The sequence below is a fragment of the Ranitomeya variabilis genome, chromosome 2, assembly GCF_051348905.1.
Source record: "Ranitomeya variabilis isolate aRanVar5 chromosome 2, aRanVar5.hap1, whole genome shotgun sequence".
Lineage (NCBI taxonomy): Eukaryota > Metazoa > Chordata > Amphibia > Anura > Dendrobatidae > Ranitomeya > Ranitomeya variabilis.
Genome location: NC_135233.1, coordinates 27,587,962 through 27,612,195, shown reverse-complemented (window position 1 = coordinate 27,612,195; position 24,234 = coordinate 27,587,962). Strand labels below are relative to the sequence as shown.

The 24,234-nt window shown below is 46.8% G+C and overlaps 2 protein-coding genes and 1 long non-coding RNA gene across 6 annotated transcripts in view; 1 reads left to right on the top strand and 2 right to left on the bottom strand.

Moving 5' to 3' along the window:
• TP53BP2 (tumor protein p53 binding protein 2) overlaps positions 1–20,396 on the top strand; it is a 39,675-nt gene extending 19,279 nt beyond the window's left edge. For 2 of the 3 annotated variants that reach the window (XM_077282171.1, XM_077282170.1), the window contains exons 4-19: positions 2,462–2,575; positions 3,382–3,461; positions 3,603–3,704; positions 4,511–4,685; positions 4,819–5,000; positions 8,199–8,363; positions 9,931–10,162; positions 10,402–10,512; positions 10,811–10,959; positions 11,679–12,096; positions 12,726–13,513; positions 13,998–14,135; positions 16,124–16,257; positions 16,532–16,698; positions 19,579–19,778; positions 19,870–20,396. In XM_077282171.1, the coding sequence (XP_077138286.1) occupies positions 2,462–2,575; positions 3,382–3,461; positions 3,603–3,704; positions 4,511–4,685; positions 4,819–5,000; positions 8,199–8,363; positions 9,931–10,162; positions 10,402–10,512; positions 10,811–10,959; positions 11,679–12,096; positions 12,726–13,513; positions 13,998–14,135; positions 16,124–16,257; positions 16,532–16,698; positions 19,579–19,778; positions 19,870–19,911 (3,197 nt within the window). In that variant the 3' untranslated portion in view covers positions 19,912–20,396. The remainder of the gene's footprint in view (positions 1–2,461; positions 2,576–3,381; positions 3,462–3,602; positions 3,705–4,510; positions 4,686–4,818; positions 5,001–8,198; positions 8,364–9,930; positions 10,163–10,401; positions 10,513–10,810; positions 10,960–11,678; positions 12,097–12,725; positions 13,514–13,997; positions 14,136–16,123; positions 16,258–16,531; positions 16,699–19,578; positions 19,779–19,869) is intronic. The other variant, XM_077282173.1, reaches the window with a different exon arrangement.
• A 373-nt stretch (positions 20,397–20,769) lies between these two features.
• On the bottom strand, positions 20,770–21,481 carry LOC143804255 (uncharacterized). Its single transcript, XR_013221003.1, has 3 exons — positions 21,362–21,481; positions 21,161–21,191; positions 20,770–20,890 (listed from the first exon to the last, which is right to left on the bottom strand). It is a non-coding gene; the product is annotated as an uncharacterized LOC143804255 (long non-coding RNA).
• A 257-nt stretch (positions 21,482–21,738) lies between these two features.
• LOC143804254 (calpain-2 catalytic subunit-like) overlaps positions 21,739–24,234 on the bottom strand; it is a 50,788-nt gene continuing 48,292 nt past the window's right edge. The window contains exons 19-22 of one of the 2 annotated variants that reach the window (XR_013221002.1): positions 24,094–24,210; positions 23,663–23,721; positions 22,481–22,600; positions 22,255–22,393 (exon numbers count right to left, since the gene is read on the bottom strand). Coding sequence is in view for 1 of the 2 variants with exons in the window: in XM_077282174.1 (XP_077138289.1) it covers positions 22,577–22,600; positions 23,663–23,721; positions 24,094–24,210 (200 nt within the window). In the remaining variant the exon portion in view is untranslated. Of the gene's footprint in view, positions 22,601–23,662; positions 23,722–24,093; positions 24,211–24,234 lie in introns of both variants that reach the window. The other variant, XM_077282174.1, reaches the window with a different exon arrangement.

Here is a 24,234-nt window from a genome sequence, read left to right as displayed (position 1 = left end):
GAACCTGGCAGTGAACCCCACCACTAGACCACCCGGGAACCTGGCAGTGAACCCCACCACTAGACCACCCGGGAACCTGGCAGTGAACCCCACCACTAGACCACCCGGGAACCTGGCAGTGAACCCCACCACTAGACCACCAGGGAACCTGGCAGTGAACCCCACCACTAGACCACCAGGGAACCTGGCAGTGAACCCCACCACTAGACCACCAGGGAACCTGGCAGTGAACCCCACCACTAGACCACCAGGGAACCTGGCAGTGAACCCCACCACTAGACCACCAGGGAACCTGGCAGTGAACCCCACCACTAGACCACCAGGGAACCAGGCAGTGAACCCCACCACTAGACCACCAGGGAACCTGGCAGTGAACCCCACCACTAGACCACCAGGGAACCTGGCAGTGAACCCCACCTCTACACTAGACCACCAGGGAACCTGGCAGTGAACCCCACCTCTACACTAGACCACCAGGGAACCTGGCAGTGAACCCCACCTCTACACTAGACCACCAGGGAACCTGGCAGTGAACCCCACCTCTACACTAGACCACCAGGGAACCTGGCAGTGAACCCCACCACTAGACCACCAGGGAACCTGGCAGTGAACCCCACCACTAGACCACCAGGGAACCTGGCAGTGAACCCCACCACTAGACCACCAGGGAACCTGGCAGTGAACCCCACCACTAGACCACCAGGGAACCTGGCAGTGAACCCCACCACTAGACCACCAGGGAACCTGGCAGTGAACCCCACCACTAGACCACCAGGGAACCTGGCAGTGAACCCCACCACTAGACCACCAGGGAACCTGGCAGTGAACCCCACCACTAGACCACCCGGTTACCTGGCAGTGAACCCCACCACTAGACCACCAGGGCACCTGGCAGTGAACCCCACCACTAGACCACCAGGGAACCTGGCAGTGAACCCCACCACTAGACCACCAGGGAACCTGGCAGTGAACCCCACCACTAGACCACCAGGGAACCTGGCAGTGAACCCCACCACTAGACCACCAGGGAACCTGGCAGTGAACCCCACCACTAGACCACCAGGGAACCTGGCAGTGAACCCCACCACTAGACCACCAGGGAACCTGGCAGTGAACCCCACCACTAGACCACCAGGGAACCTGGCAGTGAACCCCACCACTAGACCACCAGGGAACCTGGCAGTGAACCCCACCACTAGACCACCAGGGAACCTGGCAGTGAACCCCACCACTAGACCACCAGGGAACCTGGCAGTGAACCCCACCACTAGACCACCAGGGAACCTGGCAGTGAACCCTTCCTCTACACTAGACCACCAGGGAACGGGGCAGTGAACCCCACCACTAGACTAGACCACCAGTGATTCTGAAACTACATTTCAGCTACCTTAGACCACCAGGATCTAATCCAGTAAACTAGAAAACAAGACAAACTGGTATTCTGTCCTACTAGGTCCGCTTATCTGTCTGTCTAGGATTCTGATTAATCCCTCCAGTATACTACACCACCATGAAAGTGTGCATTAACCCCACTAGTACCCCAGGACGCCAGGAAAGTGTGCATTAACCCCACTAGTCCCCCAGGACACCAGAAAAGCATGCATTAGCCACACTAGTCCGTGGAGTGAGGCCGGGGATGTGTCGGCATGTGACATTGGCCCCTGACTGCTTCCCAGCTATTTTCGGTGCTGTATGATTGAACACTTTGTATACACCCCGGTCGGGAGGGGAGTTATGTGCAGATGATAACGGGGAAATACTGCGCGTCCTGTTCTGTGGATCCAGCGGAGAAGAAAGGGGCTTTGTGTTGGCAGGTTTAGCTTTTGGCAGGATAAAGCACATTGCTCCGTGCCCGTAAGTCTCTATTCATGGGAAGAATGTGCGGGCTGTGCTGGTGGAGCAGCATCTAGTGTAATTCTGACATCCCCAGCTGATCAGTAAGGATCTGTGCGATCTATGATGACATACATAATGTGCAGCTATCAGCCTATAAATAAATGCTGGGCAGTGCCATCAGGAGCCCAGTGGGAAGGTCACCCAGTTATTCCTGAACCTGTAAGACCTAGAAGTCTGCACTTATCTGCAGTCACACGGGGAGGACTCGCAGGTAGCACGGCTGCTAGGTCAGGGGCCCGGCTGACTTCTTGGAATTCCTCAATATCGCAGCACTTCTGTAGCTTTTAACTATATATTTTTTTTCTAAAAATATTTCAAATTTTTCATTTTTTTTCTTGTTTTTTTGTTTTGCTTGTAGAAGCTGTATCCTAAAGCTCATGACATGTTGTATGAGGTGGAGAAAGACGCTTAGAAATGCAGAGAGGGAAATGCCCTTTGCCACCATTATTGTGTGTATGCGGTGTTTGGTGTGAAGTGTATCCCCTGCCCCCTACAAGACAGGAAGGACTGGTGCAGCTCGTGTAGAAGTTCTTCCTTTGAACGTGCCAATAACTTTGTGTTCCAGAACGCCCCATGGCCGACAACGAGCGCATGCTGGATGTTCTGCAAAAGTACGGCATGCAGAGGAACGAGGTCCGATTCTACCTGCGCCACGAGCGCCCCTCATCTAGAGAATCTGGTGAGTGATCCTGAAGATTACTTTTTTTTTTCTTGATCTCTCTCTCCCTTTTTTCCCCCCTTTCCCCCCCCCCCCCTTTTTTTTTTTTGCAGTTTTTGCACTTGCTCCCTTTTTCTGTTTGCACGTGTTTGCTCGCTCTTTTCTGCTTTACTCTCACAATCCGTCTTTTTGTTTTGATTTTGGAATACCGCTTATTTTATTTTGCGCGTACGCTTTGTTTTTGCCAGTGTGTTGTTGGATTTTGCCATCCCGCTTTTTTCTTATTGCGAGTGCGTTTTTTTTTTTCATTTTGCGACTCCCATGTTTTTCATTTTTTCTTCTTTTTTTCCAATTTTGCATAAATCGGTGCAGAACACTTCACGTCCTTCTCTTCCAGCCGCCTGGAGTTCCCTTCTTCTGTCTGTATTCTCTCCCTCTTCACTAATGATCAGTCTACAATATACAGTATATGGGAGGGGGGTAGGAAGGAGATGCAACTGCAGGTTTTTGGGGGTCTTTCTGTGAGACGGATGCTAAGAGGGGGAGACAGAGACTGCAAAGCCCCAAACTGTTAAGACATCCAGAAGATCTCGCCCCATATACCGGGATAGAGAAAATGGCTTTTCAGTAAGCTGCAGCGCAAAGTTGCCAAAGTTGAACTTTCCTTTTAAATATTGCCACCCAATAGTCACCTGCGAGTGCTCAGTACTGCCCCCTACATTTCGTTGTGTGCCGCGCTTTGATTTTGCGCAGTGCTATAAGTTTAATACATTTTGGGGGTCTTATCTATGTACTTGGATAACATTTCCTGGCTTTAATCTTTTTAGGAAATCTGCAGAGAGCCCCTGATCCCAATATGAAGAGAAATGGGGTGAAGGTTCCATCTGACCGAAGGATTGAAAATGGGGTAAGTGTAATATGTCACCAGTCCTCTGTTCCCCCTGTATGTAGTGCTACACAGTGAGTAGGGGATACAATAAGCTGGTAATCGGAGGTCTGCAGATAGGAAGAGCGCTGCAGTGACTGTGATTCCATTGCCTTTAAATAGGTGAACGGCCCCAGAATGGACATGACTCTGGCCGAACTGCAGGAGATGGCAGCGAGACAACAGCAGCAGATCGAGGCCCAGCAGCTAATGCTGGCCACAAAGGTACGTGACTGCACCAGCAGAAAAGTGAGTGCAGCTCTGGAGTATAATACAGGAGGTAACTCAGGATCAGTAATGTAATGTATGTACACAGTGACTGCACCAGCAGAATAGTGAGTGCAGCTCTGGAGTATAATACAGGATGTAACTCAGGATCAGTAATGTAATGTATGTACACAGTGACTGCACCAGCAGAATAGTGAGTGCAGCTCTGGAGTATAATACAGGATGTAACTCAGGATCAGTAATGTAATGTATGTACACAGTGACTGCACCAGCAGAATAGTGAGTGCAGCTCTGCAGTATAATACAGGATGTAACTCAGGATCAGTAATGTAATGTATGTACACAGTGACTGCACCAGCAGAATAGTGAGTGCTGCTCTGGGGTATAATACAGGATGTAACTCAGGATCAGTAATGTAATGTATGTACACAGTGACTGCACCAGCAGAATAGTGAGTGCAGCTCTGGGGTATAACACAGGATGTAACTGAGTATCAGTAATGTAATGTATGTACACAGTGACTGCACCAGCAGAATAGTGAGTGCAGCTCTGGAGTATAATACAGGAGGTAACTCAGGATCAGTAATGTATGTACACAGTGACTGCACCAGCAGAATAGTGAGCGCAGCTCTGGAGTATAATACAGGAGGTAACTCAGGATCAGTAATGTATGTACACAGTGACTGCACCAGCAGAATAGTGAGCGCAGCTCTGGGGTGTAATACAGGATTAGTAATGTAGTGCTTGTACTGCTCAGTATGACGGGGATTTTGCTAATAAGGTGCTCTGTGTGATAACTGTAGGAGCAGCGTTTGAAGTACCTGAAGCAGCAGGACCAGCGTCAGCAGCAGCAGGCCAGTGAGCAGGAAAAGCTGAAACGTCTTCGGGAGATTGCGGAAAACCAGGAGGCGAAGCTGAAGAAAGTGCGGGCGTTAAAGGGTCATGTGGAGCAGAAGAGGCTCAGCAATGGCAGACTAGGTGAGCACTTATATGGATTCATTGTTTGTTGCTTCTTTTTCCATCTTTAGTATATTTTGTGTAAAAAATTTTTTCACCTGTTCTTAATCTTTTTTTTTTGTTTTGTTTTGTTTTGTTTCCCATGTTCTTGCAGTGGAGGAAATTGAACAAATGAATAACATGTTCCAGCAGAAGCAGAAAGAGCTCATGGTGGCCGTGTCCAGAGTAGAAGAAATGAGCCGCCAGCTGGAAATGCTGAAGAATGGACGGATTGAGGGTTATCACGACAACCAGTCCGCCGTGGCCGAGCTTGATCGTCTCTACAAAGAGCTTCAGGTAAGTGATGGGGATGGCGCTAATGTCTCATGGAACGGAGCTGCTGCTTCACCAACGCTTCTAGCCCAAAGTAATGGGCTGTCATCCATGGCTTGTACAAGTTGTCAACTTTGTGATGGTGGGGGGGTGGAAAGCAATTCAGTAGAGGAGCAGGACTTGCATGGTTTCTATGGGTGGCAGGAGCAGGACTCACAAGCTTCTCTGTGGCTGAGAGAGAGGAGCAGGACTCGCAGGCTTCTCTGAATGGCAGGAGCAGGACTCGCAGGCTTTCACTTGAGTGGGTGTCAGGAGCAGGACTCGCAGGCTTTCACTTGAGTGGGTGTCAGGAGCAGGACTCGCAGGCTTTCACTGAGTGGGTGTCAGGAGCAGGACTCGCAGGCTTTCACTTGAGTGGGTGTCAGGAGCAGGACTCGCAGGCTTTCACTGAGTGGGTGTCAGGAGCAGGACTCGCAGGCTTTCACTTGAGTGGGTGTCAGGAGCAGGACTCGCAGGCTTTCACTGAGTGGTTGGCAGGAGCAGGACTCATAGCCTTTCACTGGGTGCCAGGAGCAGGACTCGCAGGCTTACACTGAGTGGGTGTCAGGAGCAGGACTCGCAGGCTTACACTGAGTGGGTGTCAGGAGCAGGACTCGCAGGCTTACACTGAGTGGGTGTCAGGAGCAGGACTCGCAGGCTTACACTGAGTGGGTGTCAGGAGCAGGACTCGCAGGCTTACACTGAGTGGGTGTCAGGAGCAGGACTCGCAGGCTTACACTGAGTGGGTGTCAGGAGCAGGACTCGCAGGCTTACACTGAGTGGGTGTCAGGAGCAGGACTCGCAGGCTTACACTGAGTGGGTGGCAGGTGCAGGACTCGCAGGCTTACACTGAGTGGGTGGCAGGAGCAGCAGGACTCGCAGGCTTTGACTGAGTGGGTGGCAGGTGCAGGACTCGCAGGCTTTCACTGAGTGAGTGTCAAAATCAGGACTCAGGTTTCCCTTTGTGCTCTAACAGCTGGTAAACAACAATTTTTTTTTTTTAATGAAAATATTGAATTAAATTCTTGATAACTGCTGTCTCTGAGTTCAGTACCAGCCCTTCTATGGTGTCCTCATGTACAGTGGTATGTAAAAGTTTGGGCACCCCTGGTCAAAATCACTGTTATTATGAACAGTTAATCAAGTTGAAGGTGAAATGATCTCTAAAAGTGGTAAAGTTACAGATGACACATTTAAAAAACATATGTATTATCTTTTACCTTTTTAAAAATTACATAAAAGAAAATGGTCCAATGCAACAGATTGTTCACCCTGCATGGTCAGTACCTAGTAATATCCTTTTTTGCAAGTATCACAGCTTGTGAACCCTTTTTGTAGCCAGACAAGAGTCTTTTAGTTCTTCTTGGAGGGATTTTCCTCCATTCTTCCTTGGAGAATTCCTCCAGTTCTGTGAGATTCCTGGGGCATCTTGCATCCTTTGCTATTTTGAGGTCTAGCCACAGATTTTCAATGATGTTCAGATCAGGGGACTGTGAGGGCCATTGTAAAACCTTCAGTTTGTGCGTTTTGTGGTCGTCTATTGTGGATTCTGATGTGTTTAGTATTATTATATGTAGAAGCCATCTTCTTCCTCTTCTCACCTTCAGCTTTTTTACAGATGGTGTTATGTTTGCATCAAAAATGTGTTGAAATTTTATTGAATCCATTCTTCCCTCTACCCGTGAAATGTTCCCCGTGCCATTGGCTGCAATACAGCCCCAAAGTATGATTGATGCACCTCCATTCTTAATTGTTGCTGAGATGTTCTTTTCCTGAAATTCTGTGCCCTTTTTCTCCACACATACCTTTGATCATTATGGCCAGAGATTTCTATTTTAACCTCATCAGTCCACAGGACTTGTTTCCAAAATGCATCAGGCTTGTTTAGATGTTATTTTGCATACTACTGATGTTGAGTTTTATGGTGAGGATGCAGGAGAGGTTTTCTTCTGATGACTCTTCCATGAAGGCCATATTTGTGCCGGTGTCTGAACAGTAGAACAACGTACCACAACTCCAGATTCTGCTAAGTTTTTTCTGAAGATCTTTTGCATTCAAATGGGGGTTCAGATTTGCCTCTCTTGCAATCCTACGAGCAGCTCTCACTGAAATTTTGCTTGGTCTTCCAGACCCTATCTTGACCTCCACTGTTCCTGGTAACTACCATTTCTTAATTACATTTTAAACTGAGGAAAGAGCTACTTGAAAACTCTTTGTGATCTTCTAGCCTTCTCCTGCTTTTTGGCCGCCACCATTTCCATTCTCAGTGCTGGGCAGCTGCTTAGAAGAACCCATGGCTGCTGTTTTTTGGCACAAGGTTAGAGAAGGCTGAGTTTTTTGATAAAGCTGAGAAATTGCCATCACCTGGCCTTTCCTAACAGGCTAATTAATGTCTGAAACCTTGGTTATAATTATCTGAGCTCACAAATCTCCAAGGGTGCCCAAACTTTTGCATCTGCACATTTTCGCCTTTGTAATTTTTACAATGTAAAAAATGACTGCATACAAAGGAGTCGTTTTAGAGATCGTTTCATCTTCAGCTTGCTTAGTTGTTCTCAATAACAGTAATTTTGACCAGAGGTGCCCAAAATTTAAAATGCCACTTTAAATTATTAAGACACGCCGTGTTAAAGGGACGTGTGGCTATTCTGCCGCCCTGATGGCTATAACAAGTCACGCATAGTCACATAACTAGGAAGTTTCCTATTGAACGACAGCAGAGAAAAGTAAGGAATGAAGTGACTAGGAAAATGGGATAAATGCTCCTAAAAAGATCAGGACATCTCGGGGGAATAGCGGGGTGGTTGGTTCTCTGCGTGTGGGTCCGGCACGTGTCTGCACTATATGGCTGGGCTATTGATGTAATGCCTCCTGAATATACGGTTTTTATTGGGACCCCCATCTCCCACCGTGATGAGATCAGACACCATTTCGCCCCCCAGAAACTGTCCAGGATGTCTGGGAGATGGCGGCCGTTATTCTTAGCCCTGTAATTGCCGGGTGCCCGTCCCTCTGTGGTTTGGCGATTCCCACAATATCCCCCGTCTAGGTAGATTCAGGGTTTTTCAGGAAATGAAGCGGCGCTGCGCTCGGCCTGGACAATTAGCATGCAGGGCTTCGCTTCGCCCGTCTTTTTTGGAGCTCCTCCGTCTTAAGTGTTTGCCGTTGTGTGACTCCATTCAGTTGAGGAACAAGCTGAATCAGGAGCAGAATGCCAAACTGCAGCAGCAGCGGGAGAGCCTGAACAAGCGCAACTCGGAGGTGGCCGCCATGGACAAGCGTGTGACCGAGCTGCGGGACCGGCTCTGGAAGAAGAAAGTGGCTCTGCAGCAGAAGGAGAACGTACCAGTAAGTGCCGCACCGTGAGAGCGCCTCGTGGTGACCCCCCGCCCTGCGCTGCCTCCCTAATGAACTCCCGCTCAGTAATTAAAGGGACACTAAACCTGTAGCACTGCCTCCTAATAATAACCTCCCGAGAATAGATCCTGACGGGTTCCCATGCCTTCATTTACATAAGCCCTGGTTAATAACATAAGCCGCGCTCGTCTATAAATCAGCGCGGATGTGGGGCGTGTGGCCCTGGGGATAATGTATTCGGCTATTTACAGCCGTCCTGATATACCGCGGCGGGCTCACATGTCGGCTCGTGTGCTTGTGCTGGCTCCACCTTGCCACCCGCCAATTCTTTGGCAGCAATGGGTTTTTGTTTTCATGAACGGGCGTAGAAAGCCCTGCTGTGGATGGCATCGCATGCACTAAAGGCAACTCCATCAGCGGAGTCATGTGTGTGGGGCTGCTCCATAGACCCGTGCTCATATTTTGTCCTTCATGTTTGTTTTTAAAGGGGTTTATTAAGCTCTAAGGGGGTATCCGGTGCCCTCCAGAGCCGCTCCCTTCCGATGCGGTGGTTTCCTCTTCATCACCGCTCACTTTCGCTCTGGACGGGGCCATATTACCGCTCATAATCCCTTTAGTTTCTAGACATTGGGCTTCAGTTTTCACGATTTTCAAGATCTCCGCTTGCTTTCAGTTAATTGATGTAGACGAGTTTATTATCTGTCCAGTGGAAAAGTGATCCTTGTGGATCTCAATGCTAGGACCCGCTACGTTTTCCGGTATAGATCTCCTCCCCATTCTATTTCGTCCACAAGACTTTGAGGCCCCCTATACACCTTAGACGGTCGTCCGAGCCCCCTGATATCGGTGAGAGGGATTTGGCTGACTTCAGTCTGTGTGTTAAGGGCTTTTGAAGAAGGCCAAGCACCGCGCTGCACTCGGCCAGAATGGAGCAGCAGGTCGCACGTGCAACCAGATGCCTCAGAAGAGAAGCAGCCGAATGGCCACATTGCATAAGACCCCTTTTCAGGAAATCGGAGGGGGTTCGAGCAGTCGGACCTACACCGATCTAACGGTTACTAGTCCAGTGAATACGTGGTTTACATTATCAGAAGTTACCCGCCTGCAGTCCAGGATGTGTGCAGCTTATGATTTAGGCAATATACAATTGCAACAAACCCGCAGATGTTCTTTTTCACTGACTGCAAGCAGAGATCTTGAAATCAGATGTTGTTTTCCCAGATCATCACTATTATAAACTTGCATAATCTTTCATTATGCAATGATTTCTGTGTGCTGAAGCCGGGCTGAGAGGGATGGGGGGGGGCGACCAGAAGGTCCGACCAAATGTATAGCATTACCGCTGGCCGTCTGCCAATCCTCTGTGCCCCGGGTGCTGGTGTTCTCCCCACTCTGAGTGCAGCGTAGATGTGCAATCCTCTTCTGATCGGCTATATTGGCCGGGTATTTGCCTGCTTTGCCGTCCCTCGCCCATCATGCATGCTGCCATCTGCTGCTTTATTGCTGTGTTTTTTTGTTTTTTTTGGGTTGAATACCTTGCCACCTCTCTTCAATTTAGATTTCATCTGACGGGAATGTACCTCAGCAGGTAGCGGGCGGTTCCAGCAGAGTGGCGGCGGTCGGCCCTTACATCCAGTCCGCCACCATGCCACGTCTGCCTTCCAGGCCCGACCTGCTGGTGAAGCCTCCATACACCGAGGGCCCCGCAACCACACAAGTGCCTGACGTGCCACTGAAGTCCCAGACCTTGCCCAACATGAAGACTGCGTCCCAGGGCAAAGCACCATCCGGTAATTATTCACCCTGCTGCAAATATACCGTGATAAAGTGACGCTATCCTGAGCCCGTCTTGCAATGCAGCTACGATAGCATGACCGTGTCCCTTTAATAATGCCCGCTCTGCCGTGCCCACCCTGTGTCTATAGATCACATCCATCCAGATGCACAATGGATCCAGTGTTGGTCTCGAGGCCCCCTGACAGCTGACGTGCGCTTTGTGCTGATGTTCTTGTCTCCTTGTTTTTGCCAGGGACGGGAACTCACAACATCAAACCTCAGCTGCAGCCTGGCACCGAATGGAGCGCTGTAAATGGCCACGGCCAGGGACCGGCGAAGGGCGCCCCGAATACCACCACGCCAGGTGAGTCCCCAGAGCAAAGCATTACAGCCTGTACGCCACTCATATTGGGGTCCATCCAGTGCAGGGGTCCGAATGTCGGTGTCTGGACACGGGTACAGCATGTAGCCTTCACCGATCGCTTCCTACGTATTACGCCGACCGTAGATCTAAGTGGGACAGAGGCTAAAAGTCATAGGTTTGGGGATATTTGCACCCACTATTAACTATATAACGGCTGGCGACCATAGTCAGGATGGTGAGCGTCTGCGCCCAGATTCCCGCCGTCTGATCACCTCTCTCTGATCCCTGCACTTTCCAGCTCCAGACATTGACCCGTCCGTGAGGGATAAAGACAAGAAGACCAGACCCAACTCAATGTTCGACTCCGTCCAGCTGCTGCCGACACCGCACAATTTTGGGACATTGAGGAAGAATCAGAGCAGCGAAGACCTCCTGCGAGACGCCCAGGTGGGTTTTCTGTACCACGTCCATAATTATCCAGAAAACTTAATTAATGGAGGATACCACCAATAACATACCCCCGTACAATTATATGTTATAAATGTTCGCTCAGTGGGGTCTCCGACCGCTGAGCCCAAGAAAAGAGATGCGAATGCCGTAGTGACCACCGCTCCCGCTCAGTGATTGGAGCAGGAGGACACGTGTGACCACTTCTGCAGTCACGTGAGAGGGTCGCAGGATCCCCAAGCTTTGAATTTTGAGGGGTCCCAAATGTGGGGCTTCCTATCCTTCCTACGGATTGTCAGCTCTAGCCTCCTATCAAGCCTCGGTAATTCCGACTTATTCATACATGGCGGGTGAATGGGTGGCCACCGTGCAGAGATGATTGGGGTATAACTGCACCCCCTCCATGCTAAAGACTTATAGGGGTGCCACTTGTGACCCCACCCAACTGATCTGTAAACAATGTCATATCCTAGCGGTACAGTATCATTTTCTGTGGATACAAGATTGGATAAACTGTTATTGTCCAGAGCATGTTGCGCCCGCCAGTCTCTTTAAGAAAACAGCGCCACTCCTGTCTGAAGGTTGTGTGCAGTATTGTAGCAGCGTTGCCACACTGAACACAATCTGTGAACGGGAGCGATGGGTGAAGGCCGCCATTATAAATTCTTGTTTTATATAATTATATCGCTCTAAATAACCAAAATGTTTGTATCCCACAGACTAATAAAAACGTGACCAAGGTGCCACCGCCAGTCCCTTCCAAACCCAAGCAAGTAAACCTGCCTTATTATGGCCAAGCCGCTCCATCGCTGCCCGCCACCGAAGCAAAGACTGACGTTGTCCCAAGTAAGACCCCTGCAGCCGGCAAGCAAAAGGGAGCAGCTCCGCAGAGGGTCCCCGCGCCTCCTAGGGAGGAGACCCCTCCTCCAGCCAAGACTGAGACTCCACCTGCACTGGCAGTACGTCCGTTCACACCACAACCAGTAAAGGAGCCGCCACCGCCGCCGTTCCGCAAGCCTCAGACGGTGGCCGCCAGCTCCATCTATTCCATGTACACCCAGCATCAGAAGCCGGGGAAAAACTACAGCGTGCACGGAGCGCTGAACCGAGCGCAGACCCGGCCGCACTACCCCAGCGGTACGTCCAGTCATATGCTGCCTGTAACTACGAACACTAATGTTTCAAGATCTCTGCTTGCTTTTAATGAATGGCTCCAACCCAGAGGCTGAGCACCTGTCCAGCTCAGGGTGTATTTCCATGGCTCAGTCTTTGCTTTTTATAACCCTTTGCCGACATGGAAAATTTCCGTTTTTGCTTTTTTCCTTTCTTTTTCCGCCCACATAGATGTATGAGGTCTTGGGTTTTTGCAGGACGAGTCATACTTCTGAATGACCTTTATTTTACCACATGGTGTATGTGGAAACAGGAGAAAAATTCCAACCCTCTTCCCCTTTCTATTCTGACATTGTTTTTTGGGAATTGTTTTCACGGTGTATATTGTGTGGTATAACTGACCTGAAATAATGATTATCCAGGTCAGTATGATATCGGCGATGCCAAACTTGTCCAACTCTTTTATTATTTTACTGGTGAAATATAAAATATTTGTAAAAAAAAAAAGGAGACACTGAGCTCTGCTGCTTCCATAACTCCTATAGAAATGGATGTTTGGGAAGCAGCAGAGCTCAGTCGCACCCAGCTGTATCTCCGGCGGTCAGCGTCCCGGTGGACCTGTTGAATCTAATGGCACATTATCTTTTATTCAGTGTATGGTAAACCAGTGATCGGTGGAGGAACCGCTCAGAACCAGCAGAACGGCAGCCTGTCCACAGACGGCACCCAGGTAGATGGTAAATCGGGCAGTCCGGAGCCCGAGACGGAGGTCCCCGCGTCTGGTAACGAGACCCAGGAAAATGAAAGGATCCCACGCCCGCTGAGTCCGACCAAACTCCTTCCATTCTTATCCAACCCGTACCGCAACCAGAGTGATGCCGACCTGGAGGCCCTCCGGAAGAAGCTCTACAATGCCCCCCGGCCTCTGAAGAAACGGAGCTCCATCACCGAACCCGAGGGACCAAACGGCCCAAATATTCAGAAGCTCCTGTACCAGAGGACGACTCTGGCCGCCATGGAGACCATCTCTGCCCCTAAACAGACTACTGTCACCTCCATCTCGGAGAGTTCTGCAGAAGCGACCCAGGTATCGGCTGACATAGACACTGAGGTCTCCTCGGACACCTCTTCCACTCTACACGTCATGGACGTCGCTCCTCTCGAGGAGGATGTGATGATGTTCCCTGAGGACATTGATCTGCCGTCACCAGAGCTGGGTCCTGACAGTATACCCGAGGGCATTCCCTTTGAGGCTATCCCACCTCCTCCTGTGGAAATAGAGCTGAGTCCAGAGCTGCCACCGCCCCCTGAAGTCTACGTAGAAGAATACCCGCCTTATCCTCCACCTCCCTATCCCACCGCCGGAGAACAGGACATCGTGGCGGAGGATAGCAGTAGCCTAAGCCCCCCGGAGATCACCGGGCAGTTCTCCCTCCCTCCAGTAAGTATTGGATGTGTGCAAATTAGAGTCCAGTGGCCCGTCAGTAGTCCGAGATCACCAGACCGGCATCCTGGGCCATCTTCTGATCAGTACGCCTGCTAAGACGCGATGCATACATTGTGTGACAACAATGGCGTCACATCAGGCCGACTAATCTGAAGTGGTGCAGGAGATGCCTCCCGGGCTCTAGCTGGTGGCTCAACTTCTGTTTTTATAGCTTCTATGCTGATCTGTGTCTCCATGGTTACAGACTACAAACACATTTGTGTAGTCAGAACCTGTGGTCATACTCCCCTACTTTTATTAAAGGGGTATTTCAAACAAGGGCATAGTCACGTTGACCCCGCTGCTGACATAGGTGCAATGTGTAGACCAATATGTCGTATGGGGCAGTCAGGAATACCCGTTTTTTTAGGTTGGGCATAGGTAACGGGTGATAATGGGCAGTGCAGTAGGGCTTATATGTCACCTTTCTTGTGTATAGGGTAAAAGGACAAACCTGAGGAAGAACGGCTCGGAGAGGATCAATCACGGCATGAGGGTGAGGTTTAACCCCCTGGCTCTGCTCCTCGACTCCTCACTGGAAGGAGAGTTTGACCTCGTCCAGAGAATAATCTATGAAGTAAGTGACATGACGGCTTTTCCCTAAATCTGTGTATTTATCTACAAAAATCACATCCTCTGGGTGTCACAGGGGAGCGATGGATCCTCCCGCCATATAAATCAGAGGTTTGACCATGAGAGAAATTGAAAGTGTGGTGACATTGGAAAAAAAAAAATATATACAATTCACTTTTTTTTTGTCTGTTTTTTTTTTACCATGTTCACTAAATGCTAAAACTGACCTGCCATCATAAGACCCGTTGCGTCTCCATGTTCTGGGGCTGCGGTTGGGTGACGGTTTTTTTTTTTTTTTTGCATGACAAGCTGACGCTTTTATTGATACCATTTTGGTGTGGATACGATCTTTTGATCGCCCGTTATCGCATTTTAATACGAAAAAAGAGATTCGGTTGCTCCAGCTTCAAGTCCATAATACAGCAACATGTTATAAAATCTGAAAACTTTATTTCAATAAGTTTGATAAAAGAGAGGAGACCAAGTGAAAGCTGAAAAACCTTGGTAACCAAGTTTAACAATGCCTTGCTTATAGAATGCGTCTGGTTCATCTAGATTCCTTCTTGCCATCGTCCCCCTCTACCTCTAATTTCGGGAGGTTGTATTTTCCCGCTTGCACTTGGTCTTCTCTTTTCTTATCACTCACACTTTCAAACTTTTTTAAAATAAAGATTTCATATTTTTAATGTGTTTCCTTATGGACTTGACGCTGGATCATCCCCTTCCTTTTTTCGTGGATCACGAGCTTCTTCGGGAGGGTGAGGCGGTTTCCTTTTCTTGTTACAAATTGCTTTAATGCAATGTTGCGGCGACCTAAAATTCTTGCTTTTTTTTCCCTCTCTTTGCTCCGTTTACGGAACAGATTAATTCTTTGTATATCTTGATAGATCGGTTGATTATGAACGTGGCGATACCAAATATGTATTTGTTTTTTTTTAAATTTATTTTGAATGGGGGGGTGATTTAAACTTTTAATATGTAATTTTAAAAAAAACATTTTTTCTTCACTGGCTTCATTAGTCTCCACGGCAGACTAGAAGCTGCGATCATCTGATCGCCTGTGCTGCACACATGGAGGCTTCAGCCCTGAAAAAAGGCTATCTGCTAGGAGGGCCGACCACTGTGCGGCGCTCCTAACTATCCAGCAATAACTGCAGGGGTCTGCTGCAGACCTCGGTTTGTTATGCCAACCCATTGGCAACCTGCGGTCATGTGATACGGGTGCCGATGGCCAGGGTTTGTGACTCTGTTTGACAGCGGCGTATAACATGTTAAGAGCCCCAGGTGGATTGCCCACGGCTGTTGGGGCACATGTCAGCTGAAAAAAGTCAGCTGACATGTGCCAGAAAGTTGCAGGCTCCGACCTTGGACGTACCTATGTCATGGGTTGTAAATGGGTTGTGAAATACTGAGCATCCGCCACAGTTTGCAGCACGACACGCCGGGATGGGGGTTTATAGCAGGAAGAAATCTCCGTGGAATATGTTGCACGTTTAGCTTTTTTGCAATGCCATAATCCTCATCACATTTGGCACTTGAGGCCTCGGACTTTTTGTGAAATTCTTGTGTGGGGGAGAGAAGCCACGTGTGGATTCACTGCAAGTTCAACTCCCTGCTTTGCAAAGAGCGAAATCCGTGGCCACATCTGCACCAAAATCTGCAATAAAGTTTCCCACAGATTTTCCGTCCCGTTTTTTTTCTTTCTGACTGCAGACCGCTCAGGTGTGAACAGCCGGCTATGTGGCGAGACCCCCGCTCTCCGGCTACGTCATCCCTGTCCTGCAGCCAGATGATATACATATAATTACAGATCCCCCCCCCTTCATTACTTTCCTCCGCTCACTGCGGCCCCTGTCCCTCCGCTCATTACCCCGCTCGTCACCCCGCTCCAGCGCTTTGGTGGATGAGGTCTATTGATGACTCCTCCGCTCTAGATTTCTGCCGGTGACTGCGCCGCTAATGTTCTGTCTCCTCCATCATCCTCATCCGCAGGTGGAAGACCCCAGTCAGCCCAACGACGAGGGGATCACAGCCCTGCACAACGCCGTCTGTGCCGGCCACACCGAGATCGTCAAGTTCCTCGTCCAGTTCGGAGTGAACGTGAACGCGGCAGACAGCGACGGCTGGTACGTCCCAACCTCTGCCCACGTTATAGGGTCGATAGAAAACCTTCCCGATATAGAGTCCTGAGAGCACTTATTAAGCACTACCCCTCTCCCATGGCCACCATGTGACTCAGACCCCCGGCCAGATTGGATCGGCGGTAGCTAAAAAAGATGGTGTCCCAAGAAATAGTAAGGTTGAACCGCCAAGATCCTGGGTGATGTAGGACAGACGTTCTGGTTTTGGGGGGTTTCTGTGGCGGCTTCTGTAGGTTTCTCCCCTTTGTGTCGCCGTCAGGACCCCGCTGCACTGCGCCGCCTCCTGCAACAACGTCCAGGTGTGCAAGTTCCTGGTGGAGTCCGGAGCCGCCGTGTTCGCCATGACCTACAGCGACCGGCAGACGGCGGCAGACAAGTGCGAGGAGATGGAGGAGGGCTACAGCCAGTGCTCCCAGTTCCTGTACGGTACGTACCAGACAACCCGACCGGCCACATGGAGGAAATCGTCCCAGGAGACGACACCGAGGGGCTGTTCTTCTACATTTTCCTAAATGCATAGATTTTTATTTTTATTAAAACTTCTTGCAGCATCTGACTTATGCAGGCTGCAAAATGAGTTAACTGAGAATCCATCAGGGAGTTTGGAAATCTTATTATTTTTTTTTTGTATTTATTTATTTTTTAGCTGTCATTTTACTGAGCCAGAACATTGCGGACACAAGCCTGCAGCGAGGAGCTCACTGACAGGTTCTCAGTTAACTCATTTCACAGCTACAAAAGTGCAGGGAAACAAAAAACAAAGCCTGTAACAGCCAACTGTAACAATAATATTGGGCCCAATATACATGCATTTAATTATAGGGAAAAAGTTGATACATTTTTAAAGGGGAAATGATCGCTTAAACCTGATCCTTATGATATAAGTTCAGTGATAAGAAATCTTGTGGACACAGCCCTGCTCAAAGTAGAAAAACATGGCAGCTCTTGTCCAGAAACAGCGCCACGTCTGCTCACAGGTGGTATTGCAGCTACCAAAAACAACCCATGGGTCAGGGTGGCGCTGTTATCACTCAGAAGAACCGTAACCCTTATTTTTGTATTCCTGGACAGTAAATAAATAGTGAAGAATAGAAACACAAGGATTATAAGTGACTCTGCTCTTTATCCCGGGCGGGACGATGAGGCTTTGATCCCCGCGGCCGGGGGGACGCTCCTGCCCGGAGGTTACACATTGGCGGGCGCTGTAGGCGGATTACGATGAACGCCTGGAATGTGTCAGATTATAGGGCTCCTCTCACCGCTCCGGGCTGAGAAAATAATCGTCTGCACGCTGATGAGATTACTCAGAGGCCAACACACATTAACCCTGTGCGGCCAGGTCTGCAAGTTACTGGTGAGGCCACAGGCCAGTATAGCGGCAGGGTGGGCCCTGAACACTGCCCATACACAGGGGTCCGTCATATCGGGGGAAATATGGAAAGTGCCATAGAAACCATAATGGCCGACTATTTCCTCCAAGTGCAATCTGCAATGGTCCAAGTATGGAGTCCTGTACATGATCTCCTACCAGGGAGCGGTAGAAAGCGGATACCAATAATGGCAACACAGCCACTCATTCCAGTTATATTCCTTTACATAGGGCAGTATTATAGTAGTTATATTCTTGTACATAGGGGCAGTATTATAGTAGTTATATTCTTGTACATAGGGGCAGTATTATAGTAGTTATATTCTTGTACATAGGAGCAGTATTATAGTAGTTATATTCTTGTACATAGGAGCAGTATTATAGTAGTTATATTCTTGTACATAGGGGCAGTATTATAGTAGTTATATTCTTGTACATAGGTGCAGTATTATAGTAGTTATATTCTTGTACATAGGAGCAGTATTATAGTAGTTATATTCTTGTACATAGAGGCAGTATTATAGTAGTTATATTCTTGTACATAGGGGCAGTATTATAGTAGTTATATTCTTGTACATAGGAGCAGTATTACAGTAGTTATATTCGCGTACATAGGAGCAGTATTATAGTAGTTATATTCGCGTACATAGGAGCAGTATTATAGTAGTTATATTCTTGTACATAGGAGCAGTATTATAGTAGTTATATTCTTGTATATAGGGGCAGTATTATAGTAGTTATATTCTTGTATATAGGGGCAGTATTATAGTAGTTATATTCTTGTACATAGGGGCAGTATTATAGTAGTTATATTCTTGTACATAGGGGCAGTATTATAGTTGTTATATTCTTGTACACAGGGGCAGTATTATAGTAGTTATATTCTTGTACACAGGGGCAGTATTATAGTAGTTATATTCTTGGACATAGGAGCAGTATTATAGTAGTTATATTCTTGTACATAGGGGCAGTATTATAGTAGTTATATTCTTGTACATAGGAGCAGTATTATAGTAGTTATATTCTTGTACACAGGGGCAGTATTATAGTAGTTATATTCTTGGACATAGGAGCAGTATTATAGTAGTTATATTCTTGTACATAGGGGCAGTATTATAGTAGTTATATTCTTGTACATAGGGGGCAGTATTATAGTAGTTATATTCTTGTACATAGGAGCAGTATTATAGTAGTTATATTCTTGTATATAGGAGCAGTATTATAGTAGTTATATTCCTGTACATAGGAGCAGTATTATAGTAGTTATATTCTTGTACATAGGGGCAGTATTATAGTAGTTATATTCCTGTACATAGGAGCAGTATTATAGTAGTTATATTCTTGTACATAGGGGCAGTATTATAGTAGTTATATTCTTGTACATAGGGGCAGTATTATAGTAGTTATATTCTTGTACATAGGGGCAGTATTATAGTAGTTATAGTTATATTCTTGTACATAGGGGCAGTATTATAGTAGTTACATTCTTGTACTTAGGAGCAGTATTATAGTAGTTATATTCTTGTACATAGGGGCAGTATTATAGTAGTTATATTCTTGTACATAGGGGGCAGTATTATAGTAGTTATATTCTTGTACATAGGGGGCAGTATTATAGTAGTTATATTCTTGTACGTAGGGGGCAGTATTATAGTAGTTATATTCTTGTACATAGGGCAGTATTATAGTAGTTACATTCTTGTACATAGGGGCAGTATTATAGTAGTTATGTTCTTGTACATAGGAGCAGTATTATAGTAGTTATATTCTTGTACATAGGAGCAGTATTATAGTAGTTATATTCTTGTACATAGAGGGCAGTATTATAGTAGTTATATTCTTGTACACAGGGGCAGTATTATAGTAGTTATATTCTTGTACATAGGGGGCAGTATTAGAGTAGCATAGCACTGATGTTGCATTTGATGGGTTCACAGGTGTTCAGGAGAAGATGGGTATCATGAATCGGGGCGTCATCTACGCTTTATGGGACTATGAAGCAGAAAATGACGACGAGATGACCCTGAAGGAAGGAGACTGTATGACTGTTCTGCACAGGGAGGACGACAATGAAACTGACTGGTGGTGGGCCCGCTTACAGGAGCAGGATGGATACGTCCCACGTAATCTGCTCGGGGTGAGTAGTTCTTGCAGCGCTTTTCTTCCTTTTATCTAGCATAAACCACATGAAGGCTTTTATAATGTTTATTGCATTTGTGTAATTTCAGCTTTACCCAAGAATTAAACCAAGACAAAGATCTTTAGCGTAAATATAACGCTGGGTCTCGTTCCTTCATGCGCCGCTTCCTCCCCAAAAAATAAAAATAAATAAATAATGAAGGATTTCAACTTTTAGACTGGAGTGTTTGAGTGGATTTACAGCATCTGTATCTCCTGGTATTAATGGGACTACAGGCCTCCTGCAAACAAGGGCGCCCCCCGGAGGCCGGCTCTGCGACACCCATTCTCAAGCATCTCCTCCATCTTGGCTGCCATTTCTCCATCTCGGATTTGTCGTACATCACGTAACTGTTGTACATTCAGAAGACGGACTTTATATTTTCTATGAACTTCATGAATTCTTTTTTTTTTCCACTAATAGAACTCATAACATTTTTCAAAGTGTAGATTTAGCTATTTTACTAAAATTGTTATATATTTATTTTACTTGTAGCTTAGACATCGTAAACCGAGAAGGAAAAGGAAAAAAAAAAAAAAAGATTTTAATAAAATGTCTCATTGTGATGTGTAAAAACCGACTGGATGAGATGAAAACTAATATTCCCTGTGATGGGGGCGACGTTTGGTTCTTCTGCTTAGAATTGAAATTATATATATATATATTAGTATTGTAGCAGGCGATTCCTTCATAACTGCTAAAAAAAGGCTCGGCTGCCATTAAGATTACTTATTCTGCATCGGTCCAGCAGATCAGAACCCCATGAAATTCACAAAATGTTACCTGACTGCAGCTGGAGACCCCCACCCCACCGCTGTGCCGAGGGCTTGTGAAATGCTGGAAGGGGAAGGGTTTCTTTATTAGAGATGGGCAAATATGTTCAGAAAACAAATCGCTAAGTCCTTCATATTGGTACCCTATTTGTGACGAATTTGCTCATCTCTATTCCCATTGACTCCAATGGCTTTCGGTCAGTATTGCAAATACGGCGATTGTAATCCGAACCAAATATTGAGAAATTCACTCATCTCTATTCTTTGACAGGTAACATGGGATCTGTCACAGCTCACCTCCTCCTCCTATACAATGACTGATAACACCTCTATATACAGTAGATAACACAGGATCCACCATTCACAATAGGTGATATCACAGCTCACCTCCTCCTCCTGTACAATGACTGATAACACCTCTATATACAGTAGATAACACAGGATCCACCATTCACAATAGGTGATATCACAGCTCACCTCCTCCTCCTGTACAATGACTGATAACACCTCTATATACAGTAGATAACACAGGATCCACCATTCACAATAGGTGATGTCACAGCTCACCTCCTCCTCCTGTACAATACCTGATAAACACCTCTATACAGTAGATAACACAGGATCCACAATTTACAATAGGTGATGTCACAGCTCACCTCCTCCTGTACAATACCTGATAAACACCTCTATACAGTAGATAACACAGGATCCACAATTTACAATAGGTGATGTCACAGCTCACCTCCTCCTTATAATGACTGATAACACCTCTATATACAGTAGATAACACAGGATCCACCATTCAAAATAGGTGATGTCACAGCTCACCTCCTCCTGTGTAATGAGTAACGAAAGCTCCACCATTCACAATAGGTGATATCTGTTTATAGAGGCGTTAGTGGGCATTGTACACGAAGTGGAGGAGGTGAGCTGTGACAACGCTGGATCCACCATTCACTGTATATCAGTTATCACAGCTCACATCCGCCCAGCACAAGGTGGTCACCGAGCATGCCCACGACACTCCCCCGCCTAGATCTTACAAATGTCCATGTAGTTGCTGTAAAGCACATTTCTAAATGCTGTTCAGACCCGATCACTGCTTCCACTTTGAGAAGAAAATGTAAAAAAAATAAAGCCCCATACGTGATTTAATCTCTTTATTGATCAGTAAGTAATAAAAATATCCCCGACCTTGCAGTGTCACATTCTATAAATATATGTATACAGCCTGGCAGGATTCTGGTTTTGCATAGATCGTTGTATTAGTAACTGAATGGAGAAGTCGTCCCTGACTGCTGCGGCACCTCTTTGGATATTTAGCACATGCACATTATTGAGCTCATGCTGTATATCGCCATATTATTGGGGGTGTATTCTCTTAACACATCGCAGTTTTCTTTTCGCTAACTCGTTTGTCCTTGCTCTGCACAAATAAGGGAGAAAGTCAGAGCAGCGGGAGCGAAGAGTCCGCAGTCAATCTGGACAAGCACAGCTGCAGTGTAAAGTATGGGGAGGAAAAGAGCAGAACTCGGGGAATGGATTTCCAACTGCAATAGACAATGCAGCTCATCCAGAGCCACCCATCGCTGAGCCGAGGTAACGACGTATAAGAGGGAGCATAGAGGCATTCCGGTAGAAGGCAATTGGGTGATTACAAAGTAACGACACTACAGCTCTGAGGCGACTTCTATCTATGCTGACATTACAAATGTCCCCGTGAGTGCAGAAAGAGACCAAACTTATTATCCCAGACAATCCCTTTAACAATTAGACATTTTTCCCCCAAGAGGCACCAAATTGCTAAATCAGACTCCCCAGACCTATAAAAACTAGTATAAGTGATTGACCGTGACTCGTATCAACCAATCGGATCCCTTCATGAAAAATGGCAGCTGACACCCGCTTGGCTGCTATAGGTCACGTCGCATATTTCTTGCGTTCGCGGTTTCATCGTTGAGCGCAGGCAGTTCTCCGAAATCCTCACATTACAGTAACCGACAGCCACTGGGGAAAAAAAAAAAAATATAAAAACATTATCAATTTTACACTCAAACTGGAAAACCTGCACCGATGTAAAACTTCTCACAACTGAACGTGAGCCCCGATAATGTCCGATATAGTGAAGACGATCAGCAGAAACCTCTCCTGTCCGGATACAATGTATCAGTCTGGAGTCTGTTTACATGGCAACGCCCCTTGTCATGTAACGATAAGCTCTGGAGGCAGATTCTCGGGGAGATCTATGTCCGGCCCATAGATCTTAACAGCTCATTTCTATATTAAAGAGAAATGTGGATTTCTCTGGAATAAGAAATCGGATCTCACATCTCAAGGTATCATTTTAGTCGTCTTCTTATGACCTACATGCCCATATTGATCGCTTAGGAGAGTGGATCCTACTGACAGATTAACTTTAAAAGACCATCCCGAGTTTGGTCAGTTTTTCCCAGATAAAAAAAAATGCTATTTCTCCAGCTTCTGAAATAGTCAAAAATAAATAAAAACCCAGGCAGCTCACAAATCACATCCTGCTCCATCCATAAATAATAGAAAAGTACTGAATGAGGCCTTAGCGTGGAGGAAAGACAAGGAAAAATAAAAAGGCATAAATTACTAAAAATAAATAAAGAGTACGCCTTTTATGTGTCCTGTACACAAGGTTTATACACAATTGCTTTTTTTCTGATCACGGTGGTATCCTTGCTGTTTAAAATGCTGCACTTATACCAGCTTCTAATTCTTCCCTCAATTATTTCTCCCCATGCCGATGGTCAGAGCATTTGTCCCAGCTAGCGTTTCGCCGGCTTCTTCTGGTGCTCAAACACGGAACTTCGACTAATCTACATTAATGACTCTGTGCACTGATCGTTCACATTAGTAACACCCAAATACTATAATGGTGCATCCTCCATTTTCACTGGAACAACATCAATGTGTGTCAGGTTATTCCTGGCTGAATCCGCAGCGGAGCCCCAGAGGCTGCCCTAAGGGGAAACCCTGCAGCCATTGCATCATAGAGAGCGGTATAACCCCAGCATGGATGACAGTGTTCATGCTTCTACTCACATCAGTCATTGTTAGAGGCACCACGCCGCTGTTTTCTGTGTCCATTTGCTTGAAAATTTCTGCAAAGAAAAAGTAAAATGACCATTGAGTAAGGCGGATTTAATCTTGTGTGTGTATCAGTGGCTGATTGTCCTTGTGGAGAGGAGTCTTACAGGAAATGCTTTCTGGGAAAAATATGCAAATTAGCTCTCCCTTAAAAATGGAAGAGAGCCATCTCTCTAGTGCCATCTGCAGGTAGGGATCATGTAAGACAATATTTCATCATGTTTCAAGGCCCCATCTAAAGTCAGACAAATAGCATTACCACTGTTTAGCTGCTTTCTGGCAGGACTGGCTGGGACTTGTGGTGCAACGGCAGCTGGCTAGTTATAGATTGCCACTTTTGGCTATAAAGTGAGTTGTGTTCATCTTGTCTGTAAATCGTCACTTACTGAACATGATCTCCAACCGAAGAAGACAGCGCACAAAGTTATCAAAGTCAATACAGAGATTGTCGTCGGCGAAACGCGCCACTACCAGCTGATGCAGCTGGGAATTCAGCTTAAAGCCTGAAGACAGAGAAAAATTTTTTT